General features: G+C 41.3%; 1 protein-coding gene across 2 annotated transcripts in view; it reads right to left on the bottom strand.

The window, feature by feature from the left end:
• ADAMTS12 (ADAM metallopeptidase with thrombospondin type 1 motif 12) overlaps window positions 1-16,926 on the bottom strand; it is a 393,807-nt gene that overhangs the window by 13,446 nt on the left and 363,435 nt on the right. For both annotated transcript variants that reach the window (XM_070357669.1, XM_070357670.1), the window contains 2 exons: window positions 15,893-16,032; window positions 5,519-5,679 (listed from right to left, as the gene is read on the bottom strand). In XM_070357669.1, the coding sequence (XP_070213770.1) occupies window positions 5,519-5,679; window positions 15,893-16,032 (301 nt within the window). The remainder of the gene's footprint in view (window positions 1-5,518; window positions 5,680-15,892; window positions 16,033-16,926) is intronic.

Raw genomic sequence — 16,926 nt, 5'->3', positions numbered from 1 at the left:
AGGGGTTACTATCCAAAATATACAAAGATCTCATACAGCAACATCAAAAAGCATACAACCTGATTAAAAAATGGGCAGAGGATCTGAACAGAAATTTTTCCAAAGACATACAGCTGGGCAACAGGCATGTGAAAGGATGCTCAGCATTACTAATCATCAAGGAAATGCAACTCAAAACCACAATGAGATATCACTTCACACCAGTCAGAATGTCTTGCATCAAGAAGATCACAAATGTTGGCCAGAATGTGGAGAAAAGGGAGCCCTTGTGCCCTGTTGGTGGGAATGCAAGTTGGTACAGCTACTATGGAAAACAATATGGAGATTCCTCAAAAAATTAAAAACAGAACTAACATAAAATCCAAACATTCCATTCCTATGTATTTACCCAAAGAAAACAAGAACACTAATTAGAAAACACATATGTACCCTTATGTTCATTGCAGCAACAATAGCCAACATATGGAAATGACATAAATGCCCATCAATAGAAAAATAGATAAGATGTATATATCATTCAGATATGTACAATGAAATAATACTCAACCACGAAAAAGAAATGAGATCCCGCCATTTGCCACAATATGGATGGACCTAGAGGGTATTAACACTAAATGAAATCAGACAGAGATCTTATATGTGGAATCTCCAAAAATAAAAAACAAAAACAGACTAATAGATACAGAGAACAAACAGGTGGTTGCCAGGAGAGTGTAGGGTAAGGGGAGGAAAGGAAATAGGTGGAGGAGATTAAGAGGTACAAACTTCCAGTTACAAAATTAATGAGTCATGGGTATGGAATGTACAGTGTGGGGAATACAGTCAATAACTCATATATTTGTATGGTTACATACCATAACTAGACTTATCATTATGATCAGTTTGAACTGTATAGAAATATCAAATCACTATGTTGTATACCAGGCACTAACGGTGTTGTTTGTTATGCTTCAAAAACGAACTCATAGAGAAATAGGCCAGATTTGTGGTTACTAGGGTTGGGGTCTTTTCACCAGATCTAAGACAGAGGATGAGATGGTTGGATAGTGTCACCATCTCAATACACATGAGTTTGAGCAAACTCTGAGAGATAGTGAAGGACAAGGAAGCCTGCAGTTCATGGGGTCACAAACAGACGGACACAACTTAGCAAGTGAACAACAACAACAGAGGTGGGTGGTGCGGGGGGGCGGGGATTGGATGAAGGCAATCAAAAGGTAGAAACTTCTGGTTATAAGTACTAAGGATGTAACATAGCATGACAAATATAGTTAGTGATGCTGTACATTATATATGAAAGTGGTTAAGAAGAATCCTAAGCATTCTCATAACAAAACAATTTCTTCTATTTAATTTTGTATCTATGAGATGATGTCCATTTGCAAACTTTTCATGATTATCACTCCCTGTTGTAATTAAATAATTATATGTAATTAAATAATTATGCTGTACACCTTAAACTTATATAGTGCTATATGTCAATTATATCTCAAATAAAACTGGGACAAAAAATTTTAGAAGGCTACTGACTCAAATGTTTATTTGTATCAACTTTAAGTACTGTCATTCCTTATTTCTTTCATTATTTGTATTTACTTCTGTACCCCTCATTCCCCAAATTAAAAAGCAACAACTCAAGAATGGTGTGCATAAAGGGTTAGCTTTTGATTTTTAATCATTATGAATGTAATGTCTAGCATATGGATGATACTCAGTAAATATTTCTGAAGAATTAAAAAATTTTTTTTCTAAACCCAGATACTTGGATTCTATAGTCTCCACTATGAAAGTGGTAATTCTAATTTAAATTTTAAGTCACTAGCAATTTAGACAGCACGTAAAGGAAGTAAAAGGCAAACCTTACATGAATTCATACCTGATTTTACAAGATGGGCGTGTGCTCAGTCGCTCAGTCATGTCTGACTCTTTGCAACCCCAGGCACTATAGCCCACCAGGTTCCTCTGTCCATGGGATTTCCCAGGCAAGAGTACCAGAGTGGGTTGCCATTTTTGTCTCCCAGGGAACTTCTCGACCCAGGGATTGAACCCGTGTTTCCTGTGTGTCCTGCATTGGCAGGTGGATTCTTTACTACTCACCACCTGGGAAGTCCAAGATGGGCTCGGGGGCACGTTTACTGTGGTGGCTGGCCAGCTGAGAAGAATCTGGGCATTGGATGACTCATTTCAAAGCATTTTAGAGGGCATGGGTGTCAGGGTAGCTTTTCTTAAATCCAAGAATCTCATGCAGCTGCTCTTTCCTGTTGTTTCTATATGAGTAAGCATGGTTCTGCCTTCAAGAGAAGCTTGTAATTACCTTTTGTGGTCCTGATAATTGTTGGTGAGTAGAATTCATTGTTATTTACATCCATTGCCAGCCAACTGGAGAAGGCAATGGCACCCCACTCCAGTACTCTTGCCTGGAAAATCCCATGGACAGAGGAGCCTGGTGGGCTGCAGTCCATGGGGTCGCTAAGAGTCGGACACAACTGAGCGACTTCACTTTCACTTTTCACTTGCATGCACTGGAGAAGGAAATGGCAACCCACTCCAGTGTTCTTGCCTGGAGAATCCCAGGGATGGGGGAGCCTGGTGGGCTGCTGTCTATGGGGTCGCACAGTCGGACATGACTGAAGCGACTTAGCAGCAGCAGCAGCAGCCAGCCAACTGTTAGTCATCATCTCTTCAGTGTGAGATTTCAATGTAAAATTTACCAGATACACATTTAACCCAATTTTGATTGTTGAAAATTGTCTTAAACTCTCGTGTTGCTGGGCAGTGCAATGTATGTATAATGTAAAATAACCAATAGGGACTTTCCTGGCTGTCCAGTGGTTAAGACTCCATGCTTCCACTGCAGGGAGCATGGGTTCAATCCCTGGTCAGATTCTGCACGCTGCATGGTGCAGCCACAAACAACAACAACAAACCCTAGGCATGGTCAACCAAGACTATGTTGCTGCCTCAATTATATAAAAACCAACATAACTTAGAAGAATTCTGTGCCCTCAGCGTTTTAAAAACGTGGTACCACAGAATGTGATGAGATGAAAGGAAAAGAGTTCCAAATTGACCCTTTGGTCTAGAACAGGATGCTTCTTATGAAAAGAGGCTCATCACTGCTAATTATTAGAGAAATGTGAAACAAAACTATGATGAGGTACCTATAGATTATCATACTAAGTGAAATCAGAACGAGAAAGACAAATAACACATGCTGTCACTTATACTGTATGTGGATTCTAAAATATGACCCTGATGAACCTGTCTATGAAACAGAAACAGACTCAAAGGCATAGAGAACAGGCTTGTGGTTACCAAGCACGGGGGTGGGAGAGGGATAGATTGGGCTCCTGGGATTAGCAGGTGCAAACTATTATATACATAGAATGGATAGACAACATGGTCCTACTGTATAGCTCAGGTAACTATATTCAATATCCTGTGATAAACCAGAATGGGAAAGAACATGAACAAGAATATATACAATGGAATCACTTCATTGTACAGTAGAAATTAACACAACTTTGTAAATCAACCATAGTTGAATAAAATTAAAAAATAGAACAGGGTGCTTCTCAAGCTTTAAGGCACATCCAAATCACCTGGGATTCTTGTTGAAATGCAGATTCTGATTCTGTAGGTCTGGGGTGAGGCCAGAGATCCCACATTTCTGACAAGCTCCCAGGTAATGCCAATGCAGCTAGTCCAGGGGCCACACTTTGAGTAGGTGAGAGTCTGGAAGGCTAAAACTTAATAAAACCTCTGAAAACAAGCCCTCAGTAGCTCTGTTTGGAGTTTTGAGTAAGGCCAATGACAGCCACTGTCAAATGCACGCTGGTCAGAGAGAAGCTGCATGTGGTCATTAGATCTGAAGCATTTTCTCAGTGCACTTTGTTCAGGATTTCCAACCCATACCTCTCTCTTGACTTCTGCACCTGTGTAGAAACCAATCACAGGCCACTCCTACCTAAGGATTCATAGACTGCTCTGAAAACATATCCCACACAGAACACAATACCTTTCCTGGTTCCCAAATCCACCCTGGGCCTCCTCTTTCAGGGAATGGTAGCCTCATCTACTCAGCTACCCAAGTCAGACATCTGGGCTTTGTTCTCCCTCCTCTTTTCCAGCACAAAGTCCTGTCAGGTCTCTCTTTTAAGCAGCCCTTGAATCCACTTCTGTCTGTCTGCGCTTCTGCTGCCTTAGTTCACGCCACACACATCTCCTGATTAAGGTACAGTTGCGTCCCTGACCTGGTCCCCTTCTCCACCTTCCACAGTGCAGCATGCATGACTCTCTTACCTTGACTCCCCTGTTTGGAATACTTCAAGGGCTCCCATCTGCCCTAGGCATAAATCAGCTCATCAGCATGCTTCACGAGGCTCTTTATCCTCTAGCTCCAGCTTACCTCGCTAGTCCTACTGCTTCCTAACTCCCCTTGAACTGTGTACTGTATTTAGACTTATATGCCATGATATCATCTTCTTCCTGCTTACTGCATACCCTGAAAGCTGCTCTTGGAAACTGCAGCCTGACCTTTCTACTCATCCTTCACTTCCCTCCACCTCCACCCCCAGTTTATGTTTGATGACCTTCCCAAGTACTCTCTTAACATCATAACCTCACTGGTTGGTGATCTTCCTCATTTGATATTATGTTTGGCACACAGCAAGTGTCCAACAAATATTTGTTAAATAAATACACGATCTGTAGATAAACAATCTTTAGGGAAACTCTTCCCATTATATTTACTCTGACCACAGTCTCTGCTGAATGCCAGCCCTCAGTGCTTGGAAGGAGGCAAGGAGCAGATCTATAAACCACAGGTTTCACTACTTCTCACGCTGAAAAATATTTGAAAAAAGGCTACTACCAGTAGAGAGCCTTAAATACCTTCAAGTCTACCTTTCCTGGGAGCTTTTGGTCAATGGTATGAGAGTGTGGGTGTGTGAACTCCCAGCCCATTGGCCTCGAGAGCAGACAGCTCTGAGACTTAACTTTCCCCTGGAGCGTGCCCGTGGGACCAGGTTGAAGTCAGGACTGTGTCTGAAATGGCAGGCTGGCTGTGCTTTCTCCCTTTTCTGTCTTATTTCCCTCTCCCTCAGCATCTTCCATGGGAGCACTTCCTTAATGAATCCCTGGCACACAAGTGTGCACCTTGGAGTCTGTTTCTGCAGAACCTAAGACAGCAGTGCTGGATAATAGAAAGGGCCATTTAGCACTTGACTGGGTTCCTGAGAAAGGCTAGATAGAACATTTCTCAGAAACCTTTGAAAAAACAGAAGCGATTCTCATTTGTGTGGGAAGTCAGTGTGAATGTGCTCTGAGATAGGAAAAAGGATGAGATAGTCCCTCAAGGAACTAGTGTCAAACTTCACCAAATCAGACAAATGGCTCCCAGAGGAGCTGGCTCAGTAACAGGGACTAAAATGGCCCACAGACCAAGTCATGCAGGAGTTTACTTCTGAAAAGCTCTACGAAAAGCTCTATGCCCCGCTGAGCAAAGCCGTTCACCTACCAGCATTCTTCCGGCAGGCCTGCGGGTTGCACTTCTGGAATTCTGGGGGTCTGGGTTCGTGATCACACAGGCATTGGTCCTGGCCTTCGGTTTTATTGTTCTCTGAGGCCACACAATGGACAGTCCTCTTCTGAAAGCCACCTCCACAGGACACAGTGCACTGGAAGAGAGGGGCACATGGAGAGAGTCAGAATTCTCCCCCAAGATCGCTGGGGAAACTCCAGCAGAGGTGCTCTAACCCCACAGTGGTCAAGTAGGTTGTGCTGCGAAGTCCCTTCAGTCACGTCCAACTCTTTGTGACCCCATGGACTGTAGCCCGCTAGGCTCCTCTGTCCATGGGATTCTCCAGGCAAGAATACTGGAGTGGGTTGCCATGCCCTCCTCCAGGGGAACCCAGGGATTGAACTCACATCTCTTAAGTTTCCTGCACCGGGAGGCGGATACTTTACCACTAGTGCCACCCGGAAGGACGGTCAAGTAGGGGAAGCCTCAATTATCACAGGTCTTTTTGAAGGAGTCATCGAATAAAAGCAGGAATAATTTGGAGATGTGAATTTCGGAAGAGTTTAGGTTATAGACTGGCAATTGAATTTGGCTTAATTTACTATTGGGTTCTCTGAAGAATGTGGACAGAGGGTGAACTGCAAGCAACATAGAAAAAATTTCTTATCTGGGCCCTCGTGCCTCAGCAAACCAGTTTCTCTAAACTGGTTTCGATCTGGGCCTGGGAATCAGGTGTAATGAGAAGGTACAGAGCTACAAGGAAGGCTGAGAGAGGATAAAAAGGGAACAGGGAGAAGAAAAGCAAGGTGGAGTGGAGGGAGGATTCAGAATGGGCTTAGATACATATGTGGCCTCAAGCCACCTAACAGACAAGATTCATGTAATGTCCTGATGTATATGGCTGCCTGGAAGCAGAAGGAGACTCTCTGGGCTGTGAAAACCATCGGGGGATGTAATAAAATGTGTCTGAATATATTATATATACATATATATAGATACTCTTTTTAAAAAATTATTTTTATTGTGGTAAAATATATACTAAAGAATTGATGGTTCAAATTACGATTCTACAGACAACTTTTGAGAGTCCCTTAGACTGCAAGGAGATCAAACCAGGCAATCCTAAAGGAAATCAATCCTGAGGGTTCATTGGAAGGACTAATGCTGAAGCTGAAGCTCTAACATTTTGGCCACCAGATGCAAAGAGCCAACTCACTGGAAAAGACCCTGATGCTGGGAAAGATTGAAGGCAGGAGGAGAAGGGGACAACAAAAGATGAGACAGTTGGATAGCATCACCAACTCAGTGAACATGAATTTGAGCAAACTCTGGGAGATAATGAAGGACAGGGAAGCCTGGCATGCTGCAGTCTATGGAGTCACAAAGAACTGGACATGAGTTAGTGACTGAACAATAACAACAAAAATACGTAAAACATAAAATTTATTTTAACCATTTTCCACTATACAATTTCACTTAAATACATTCACATTGTTCTATGATCGTTACCACCAAACATCTCTAGGACTTTTCCATTTTCCCAAATAGAAACTCTCTACCCCTCAACCCACCCCTGCCCCACCCCTGGCAACTATCATTCTAAATTTTTTCTCAATGAATTTGACTACTTGAGGTACCTCATATGAATGGAACCATACAGTGTTTGTCATTTTGTGACTTGCTTATTTCAATTAACATCTTCAAGTTTCCTCCATGTTATAGCAAGTGTCAAAATTTTCTAAGATGCAACAATATTCCACTGAATGTAGAGAACACATTTTCTTTATCCATTGATGGACACTTGGGTAGTTTCCACCTTTCAGCTATTGTAAACCACATATACTTTTATGATTCACATTCTATTTCATATTTTACTACTTTTAGCCTCATCTCTCTTACATAATTAAAATCTCCCTAAGGGAAGAAACCAGTTCTCCTTTCTTTATCCTGCATGGCAGGTAGGTAAGTGCTAAACATAGCCTGACCATTCAGTAAATACTCATTGATTGACTGACAGAAAAAGACTGCTGCATGCCAAATTCTGGAAAAATCTCCAGGCCCTAAATATTCCATCTGCCATTTGAATTACTGTTGGTCAACAAGACTGTAGTTGTTCAGTCACTAGGTCATGTCCGACTCTTTGTGACCCCATGGACTGCAGCACACCAGGCCTCCCTGTCCCTCACCATCTCCCGAAGTTTTCCCGTGTTTCATGTCCCAAGTTTCATGTCCATTGCATTGGTGATGCCATCCAGCCATCTCATCCTCTGATACCCTCTTCTCCTCTCCTCAATATTTCCTAGCAGCAGGGACTTTTGCAATGAGTCAACTGTTTGCATCTGGCTTAGACAGTCAATAAGATTACTAGATTTTAAAATACTATCCACACTGGGGCACCACTGAAACTCAGAATACTGCTACCAAACCCTGTTTCTCACAAAACTTCAAATGGGATAAGAGGAGAAACATCAAATTTTCTTAACACCCACAGCTTTATTTTAATCTGTTCTTCATAAAGCCTAGAGCAAGGTGATAAGCATGCAACTTCATGTTGTTTTATAAAGTCAGAGATTCCTCTGATTAAACCTAAAGGTAACTTTATTCAGTGAATAAAATAGATATGAATCAAATTCTCTGTGGGTAAAAAGGTAAGAAAATAACTATGTAAGTGATCCTGAGTAGACAAAGTATGCAACACAGGACATTGGGAAGAACAAGGGGAATTAATAAAGGATGTTGGATATCCTAGACCAGAATTCAGGAAACTTGGGTTTTCTCAGTCTTAAACATTGTCCTGGATCTCACTCAACCACTTTCTTTCTTCCACTGTAAAATAAGATTGTTAGATAAAGAACATATGACTTCTTTTCCTGCTTTCTACTTCTAAGGATCTGATGGAACTAGGCTGGGCTGGTGGTCCTGGGTGCTGAAGTCACACAGGCCCCCTGGGCAGGACAAATGTAGATCAATGGAATACAACAGAAAGCCCAGAAATAAACCCATGTACCCATGGTCAATTAATCTTCAACAAAGGAGGCAATAATACACAATGGAGAAAAGACAGTCTCACCAATAACTGGTGCTGGGAAAATTGGAAAATTTACCAGTTTTCCAATGTTAAAGAATGAAATTAGAATATTCTCTAAAACCATATATAAAAAATTAACTCAAAATAGATTAAAGACCTCAGTGTAAGACTGAATACTCTCAAAACAGAGCCATAACACTCTTTGACATAAATCACAGCAATATCTTTTTTGATCTACCTCCTAGACTAATGAAAATTAAAACAAAAATAAACAAATAGAACCTAAATAAATTTAAAAACTTTTGCAGAGCAAAGGAAACTGTAAACAAAATGAAAAGACAATCTACTGAATGGGAGAAAGTATCTGTAAATGAAAGGGCTGATGAGGGATTAATATTCAATAGACAAAAAGCTCAGGCAGCTCAATTAAAAAAAAAAAAAAAGCCCACAACACAATCAAAAAAATGGTCAGAATAGCTAAATAGACATTTCTCTAAAGAAGACATTCAGTTCAGTTCAGTTGCTCAGTCATGTCCAACTCTTTGCGACCCCATGACTCGCAGCACGCCAGGCCTCCTTGTCCATCACCAACTCCCGGAGTTCACTCAGACTCACGTCCATCAAGTCAGTCATGCCATCCAGCCATCTCATCCTCTGTCGTCCCCTTCTCCTCCTGCCCCCAATCCCTCCCAGCATCAGAGACTTTTCCAATGAGTCAACTCTTCACATGAGGAGGCCAAAGTACTGGAGTTTCAGCTTTAGCATCAGTCCTTCCAAAGAAATCCCAGAGCTGATCTCCTTCAGAATGGACTGGTTGGATCTCCTTGCAGTCCAAGGGACTCTCAACAGTCTTCTCCAACACCACAGTTCAAAAGCATCAATTCTTCGGCACTCAGCTTTCTTCACAGTCCAACTCTCACATTCATACATGACCACTGGAAAAACCATAGCCTTGACTAGACGGACCTTTGTTGGCAAAGTAATGTCTTTGCTGTTTAATATGCTATCTAGGTTGGTCATAACTTTTCTTCCAAGGAGTAAGCGTCTTTTAATTTCATGGCTGCACTTAACATCTGCAGTGATTTTGGAGCCCCAAAATATAAAGTCTGACACTGTTTCCACTCTTTCCCCGTCTATTTCCCATGAAGTGATAGGACCAGATGCCATGATCTTCATTTTCTGAATGTTGAGCTTTAAGCCAACTTTTCCACTCTCCACTTTCACTTTCATCAAGAGGCTCTTTAGTTCCTCTTCACTTTCTGCTATAAGGGTGGTGTCATCTGCATATCTGAGGTTATTGATATTTCTCCCAGCAATCTTGATTCCAGCTTGTGCTTCTTCCAGCCCAGCATTTCTCATGATGTACTCTGCATATAAGTTAAATAAGCAGGGTGACAATATACTGCCTTGACGTACTCCTTTTCCTATTTGGAACCAGTCTGTTGTTCCATGTCCAGTTCTAACTGTTGCTTCCTGACCTGCATATAAGTTTCTTAAGAGGCAGGTCAGATGGTCTGGTATTCCCATCTCTTTCAGAATTTTCCACAGTTTATTGTGATCCACACAGTCAAAGGCTTTGGTATAGTCAATAAAGGAGAAATAGATGTTTTTCTGGAACTCTCTTGCTTTTTCCATGATCCAGCGGATGTTGGCAATCTGATCTCTGGTTCCTCTGCCTTTTCTAAAACCAGCTTGAACATCTGGAAGTTCACAGTTCACATATTGCTGAAGCCTGGCTTGGAGAATTTTGAGCATTACTTTACTAGCGTGTGAGATGAGTGCAATTATGCAGTAATTTGAGCACTCTTTGGCATTGCCTTTCTTTGGGATTGGAATGAAAACTGACCTTTTCCAGTCCTGTGGCCACTGCTGACTTTTCCAAATTTGCTGGCATATTGAGTGCAGCACTTTCACAGCATCATCTTTCAGGATTTGAAATAGCTCCACTGGAATTCCATCACCTCCACTAGCTGTGTTCGTAGTGATGCTTTCTAAGGCCCACTTGACTTCACATTCCAGGATGTCTGGCTCTAGGTCAGTGATCACACCATCATGATTATCTGGGTCGTGAAGATCTTTTTTGTACAGTTCTTCTGTGTATTCTTGCCACCTCTTCTTAATATCTTCTGCTTCTGTTAGGTCCATACCATTTCTGTCTTTTATCGAGCCCATCTTTGCATGAAATGTTCCCTTGGTATCTCTAATTTTCCTGAGATCTCTAGTCTTTCGCATTCTGTTGTTTTCCTCTATTTCTTTGCATTGATCACTGAGGAAGGCTTTCTTATCTCTTCTTGCTATTCTTTGGAACTCTGCATTCAGATGCTTCTATCTTACCTTTTCTCCTTTGCTTTTCGCTTCTCTTCTTTTCACAGCTATTTGTAAGGCCTCCTCAGACAGCCATTTTGCTTTTTTGCGTTTCTTTTCCATGGGGATAGTTTTGATCCCTGTCTCCTGTACAATGTCACGAACCTCCATCCATAGTTCATTAGGCACTCTATCTATCAGATCTAGTCCTTTAAATCTATTTTTCACTTCTATTCAAAAAGCACATGAAAAGATAGTCAACACTGAGACTTCCTTGGTGGCCCAGTCCTTAAGACTCTGAGCTTTCAATGTAAGGGGACACATGTTCAACCCTTATTTGGGGAACTAAGACCTCACATGCCACACAGACAAAAAAAAAAGGTACTCAACATTGCTAATTATCATTGTTTTAATGGCTAAGTCATGTCCAACTCTTTTGCAACCCCATGGACTGTAGCCCACCAGGCTCCTCTGTCCGTGAGATTTCTCAGGTAAGAATACTGGAGTGGCTTGCCATTTCCTTCACCAGAGCATCTTCCTGGTCCAGGGATTGAACCTGCATCTCCTGTATTGGCAGACAGACTCTTTACCACTGAGCCACCAGGGAAGCCCTCACTAATTATTAGAGAAATGCAAATCCAAACCACAATAAGTTATCACTTCACATTGGTCAGAATGACCATAATAGAAAATTCTACAAACAGTAAATGCTGGAGAGGGTGTGGGTAAAAGGGAACCTTCCTATACCATTGGTGGGAATGCAAATTGCTACAACCACTATGGTGAACAATATAGAGGCTCCTTAAAAACTAAAGTTGCCATATGATCCAGCAATACCATTCCTGGGTATGTGTCTGGAGTAAAGAATAATTTAAAAAGACACATGCACCCCATTGTTCACTGCAGTAGTCGTTACAACAGCCAAGACATTGAAGCAACCTAAATGTCCATCAACAGATAAATGGATGAAGAAGGTGTGGTACATATTCAAGAACATTGCATGCATATTCAGTCACTCAGTTGTGTCTGACTCTTTGTGGCCCAATGGACTCTAGCCTGCCAGGCTCCTCTGTCCATGGGATTTCCCAGGCAAGAATACTGGAGTGGGTAGCCATTTCCTTCTCCAGGCAATCTTCCTGACCCAGGGATCAAACTTTGGTCTCCCTCATTGGCAAGTAGATTCTTTACCACTGGGCCATCTGGGAAGCCCCCAGTGGAATATCACTCAGCCATAAAAATGCTTATTGGTAATTTTTAATCTATGTGATTTTATGCCCTTGAATGGGCCCAAATTTATAGAATTTTTATGACAGTTCATATTATATCAAATTTTCTTTTCTGATGGTCACATTTGATTTGATTAGTGATGCTTATAATTGTTACACAGGACACCAGGATATTTATGAAGAGCTTAATTCTAAAACACATTTTTATTTGTTGAGTACAATATTTTCAGGTTGTGAAATCAAAGATGGATGAGGAAAAACTGGTTTTTAGAAATAAGAAGCACAAGTTGGAATCAAGATTGCTGGGAGAAATATCAATAACCTCAGATATGCAGATGACACCACCCTTCTGGCAGAAAGTGAAGAGGAACTAAAAAGCCTCTTGATGAAAGTGAAAGTGGAGAGTGAAAAGTTGGCTTAAAGCTCAACATTCAGAAAACGAAGATCTGAAGACAAAGATGGCATCCGGTCCCATCACTTCATGGGAAATAGATGGGGAAACAGTGGAAACAGTGTCAGACTCTATTTTTTTGAGCTCCAAAATCACTGCGGATGGTGACTGTAGCCATGAAATTAAAAGACGCTTACTTTTTTGCGTCTTTTATGTTATGACAAACCTAGATAGCATATTCAAAAGCAAAGACATTACTTTGCCAACAAAGGTTCGTCTTGTCAAGGCTATGGTTTTTCCTATGGTCATGTATGGATGTGAGAGTTGGACTGTGAAGATGGCTGAGCGCCGAAGAATTGATGCTTTTGAACTGTGGTGTTGGAGAAGAATCTTGAGAGTCCCTTGGACTGCAAGGAGATCCAACCAGTCCATTCTGAAGGAGATCAGCCCTGGGATTTTTTTTGGAAGGAATGATGCTAAAGCTGAAACTCCAGTACTTTGGCCACTTCATGCAAAGTGTTGACTCATTGGAAAAGACTCTGATGCTGGGAGGGATTGGGGGCAGGAAGAGAAGGGGACGACAGAGGATGAGATGGCTGGATGGCATCACTGACTCGATGGACGTGAGTCTGAGTGAACTCCGGGTGTTGGTGATGGACAGGGAGGCCTGGCGTGCTGCGATTCATGGGGTCGCAAAGAGTCGGACACGACTGAGCGACTGAACTGAACTGAACTGAACCTCTAATAAATAGGAAATAAATTTCCAAGGCAGATATTTTAAGATGCCTAAAAGTAAATTAAATTTTCTTATCATGAAAAATAATAGAAGTGTATGACATTGTTTTCGGATGTTCAAAAGACCCATGGGAGAGAGAAGAAGGTGGGTACTGCCCCTGGCAGAGAGCTTAGCAGCATGCACAACCAGAAGCTTGCCTGGACTCCAGAATCTCCTTTGGCAATTCATCACAACTCAACATTAGATGTCAACAAATATAGGGCATTTATAGAAATTAGTATGGGTCCTATCTGTCTAAGGGAATGGTTGATGTCACTCTTCATTGTCTACCGGGCATTTTTAAGGTATGAAGATAATAAAATATGTACTTTTAATTTGTTGTAGGCTAACTGATTAATGTACAATATTCCTTTGCCAGTAATGAGGCATCTTATTATTCCTGGATTGAGTGAGGTGGTATCCAGAGACTGATGCAACCTTAAGCTGGATGCACCAATAAGAGTTTTTTTTTTTTTTTTAAGAGTACATGCCAGCATTCAAATTGAGCATGGTTATGCAGGTATAACTAGACAAGTACAACAATGAAAATTACTAAGAACATATCAACCTAAGACTATCTGGGGACATGATATTTGGCAAAATATTGCATTAGCCTGTGTTATAATTATAACCATCAAAAGATACTCACATAAGAACAAGTTACTTTAAAAAATATTAATAGTTGAATGGTTAGTGTATCAGATCCTCTAGCTCTCCTTGTCTCCTGCTGTTGGCCTTTGATGGGCCCCAACTGATGAAGCAACCCACTTCATGGAAGCACAACCCTTGGGCTTGTTGTGTGCCTCTGACCCTGACTCTGAATTTTGTTATTGCCAGTGAGATGTGAGACTCAGTGGGACCTGCCCACACCTGAATGACCCAGGACAATGGGAGATGCTGTTCATCGAAGGGGAGACTTTTACACAATGCTGGGAGATAGGAGCCAGTAGATAATCTCTCTTCTTGTCTCTGGACAAACTAAGCGACAGCAGTTCAAACAGCTTTATAAAGACCTTCTTTGAAGAGCAAGCAATCAGTTGCTCTTAGACACCAAGCAGTCTAAGTTAGGAAAAAACAATCACCCTGGGAATGGACCACCTTGTACCTGATTCCCCTTCTTCCCTGCCTCCTTCCTCTTTTCTATCATTTCTGCTTCCCTCAGTTCAGTTCAGTTCAGTCGTTCAGTTGTGTCCAATTCTTTGCGACCCCATGAACCGCAGCATGTCAGGCCTCCCTGTCCATCACCAACTCCCGGAGTCCACCCAAGCCCACGTCCATCGAGTCGGTGATGCCATCCAACTATCTCATCCTCTGTCGTCCCCTTCTCCTCTTGCCCTCAATCTTTCCCAGCATCAGGGTCTTTTTACTTTTCAAGAATTGTAAAACTTTCCTCCATTTACAATTTAACGATTTTATTTGTCTATCCATCAAACATGCTGGCCTTTTGGCAAACTGATAATATGTGAGTTGACAAGTGACCAGAAATTCACTAAATCATGATAAGCCTAAAGCTTCAGGGCACATGCAACTCCTATATGCTCTAGAAAAAGTCAGAGGATCCAAGATGGTTAGGACCCCAAATCACTTTACCTTAGTCTCTGTTCCTCTGAGCTAGTTTTTAGTGTTTTATCTTTTCTCTTTTGAAAATATTTAATCTTCTTCTCTTCTGAACTCAAGATAGTTAACATTGAGCACCATGTCAGTCATAGGTCAACTTTCAGCATTGTTCTTGTTCTGTTGATCAGTAGTGTCTGACTCTTTGTGATACCATGGACCACAGCATTCCAGGCTTCCCTGTCCTTCACTATCTCTCAGAGTTTGCTCAAACTTATGTCCATTGAGTCAATGATGCCATCTAACCATCTCATCCTCTGTTGCCACCTTCTCCTCCTGCCCTTAATCTTTCCAAGCATCAGGGTCTTTTCCAGTGAGTCAGTCCTTTTAGCATACTTAGACATATTAGAAAGCAGAAGGGTAAAATATAGAACTAAAAGAAGTTTTGGTATATATACATAATGGAATATTACTCAGCCATGAAAAGGTAATGCATTTGAGTCAGTTCTCATGAGATGGATGAACCTAGAACCTATTATATAAAGTGAAATGAGTCAGAAAGAGAAAGATAAATACCACATGCTAACACGTATATATGGAATCTAGAAAAATGGTACTGAAGAATTTATTTACAGGGCAACAGTGGAAAAACAGACATAGAGAATAGACCTATGGGCATGAGGAGAGGGGAGGAGAGGGTGAAATGTATAGAAAGAGTAACATGGACACTTACATTACCATATGTAAAATAGATAGCCAACGGGAATTTGCTGTATGTCTCAGGAAACTCAAACAGGGGTTCTGTATCAACCTAGAGGGGTGGGATGGGGAGGGAGATGGGAGGGAGTTTCAAAAGGTAGGGGACATATGTATATGTGTGGCTGATTCATATTGAGGTTTGACAGCAAACAGCAAAATTCTGTAAAGCAATTATCCTTCGATAAAAAATGAATAAATACATAAAACACACTTTAAATCAATGGACACATTAGACATTTACAGGAATAATATATGACTTTAAACATCAAAAGAAAACAAATGCTATTTTTTAAAAAGACTAAAACAAATGAAAGAGATTATAACTGATTCTTACGGGTCCCAGTTTCCAGCGGCCCAGTGACAGCAAGGCTGCCCGCTGCAGGGTGTGGTGGAGGTGGGCCTTTCAGTCCAGTCACAGAGGCCTGGACAAGTCACTCCTCTCTTCTGAACTCCGCCCCCACAGGAGCTGGAACACTGGTCCACAAGAGGAACAAGGTCAGGTGAAAATCACAAGGCATCATTTTCAGAGATAAAGGGTAGGGTCGTGGCCCTTTCCACTGTGTCTGCAGTGCGTGACACTGCACTGGGAAGATATGAATACTCAGTGGAGGCTGAGTAAATGTTTATTTAAAAAAATACTTGACAGTTCATCGCTAGTTCCATTCTCTGTATTTCAACCCATTCATCCCCCCAATAATTTAGTAAGAGGGTTTTTATTTTCCTTTTCAGTTCAGAAATTAAAAAAAAAAAAAAGAATGTGTAAAATAAGTCTGCAACTTTTTTTTTACTATATTGTTAAGTTATAAAGATATATAAAGTTATAAAGATATAGATGTATATCATATAAAACATAAGTTCTCTCTAGAGCAGATATTCCCATGATTGCCAAATAAATTATTTCAAGAGGGGATAAAAAATCAGTTGGGTGAGCACTGGTTCAGTGTTAAATGAGATGAGGCCTAGCCTATCTCAGTACCTTACAAAGTTGATAACAACCAATAGGCCCAGCTGTGCTGTTGTGAGTCCCTCGGTCATGTCCGACTCTTTGTGACTCCATGGGCTGAGGCCCTCCAGGCTCCTTTGTCTATGCGGATTCTTCAGGCAAGAATACTGGAGTGGGTTGTCATGCCCTCCTTTAGAGGAACTTCCTGACCTTGGCCCAGCTGTATTTAGTCCAAATCTCAGTGGTTTTACCTGCTCACTGTAGCATGTTCCTAGTGTCTTCACAATCATGTGTATTTGGATGCTTTTCGCCAAAGTATGTAAAAATAAATTACAGACTGCCAAAAGAGCTATTATTCACTTTTAAATAAAGAACCCAAGACAGAAAAAGTCAATAGAATCATATTTTCTTTAAAATTTACTATT

Source organism: Bos mutus, chromosome 20 (genome assembly GCF_027580195.1).
Source record: "Bos mutus isolate GX-2022 chromosome 20, NWIPB_WYAK_1.1, whole genome shotgun sequence".
Lineage (NCBI taxonomy): Eukaryota > Metazoa > Chordata > Mammalia > Artiodactyla > Bovidae > Bos > Bos mutus.
Note: the sequence above shows the minus strand (reverse complement) of the source record. Positions and strands in the feature narration are given on the sequence as shown.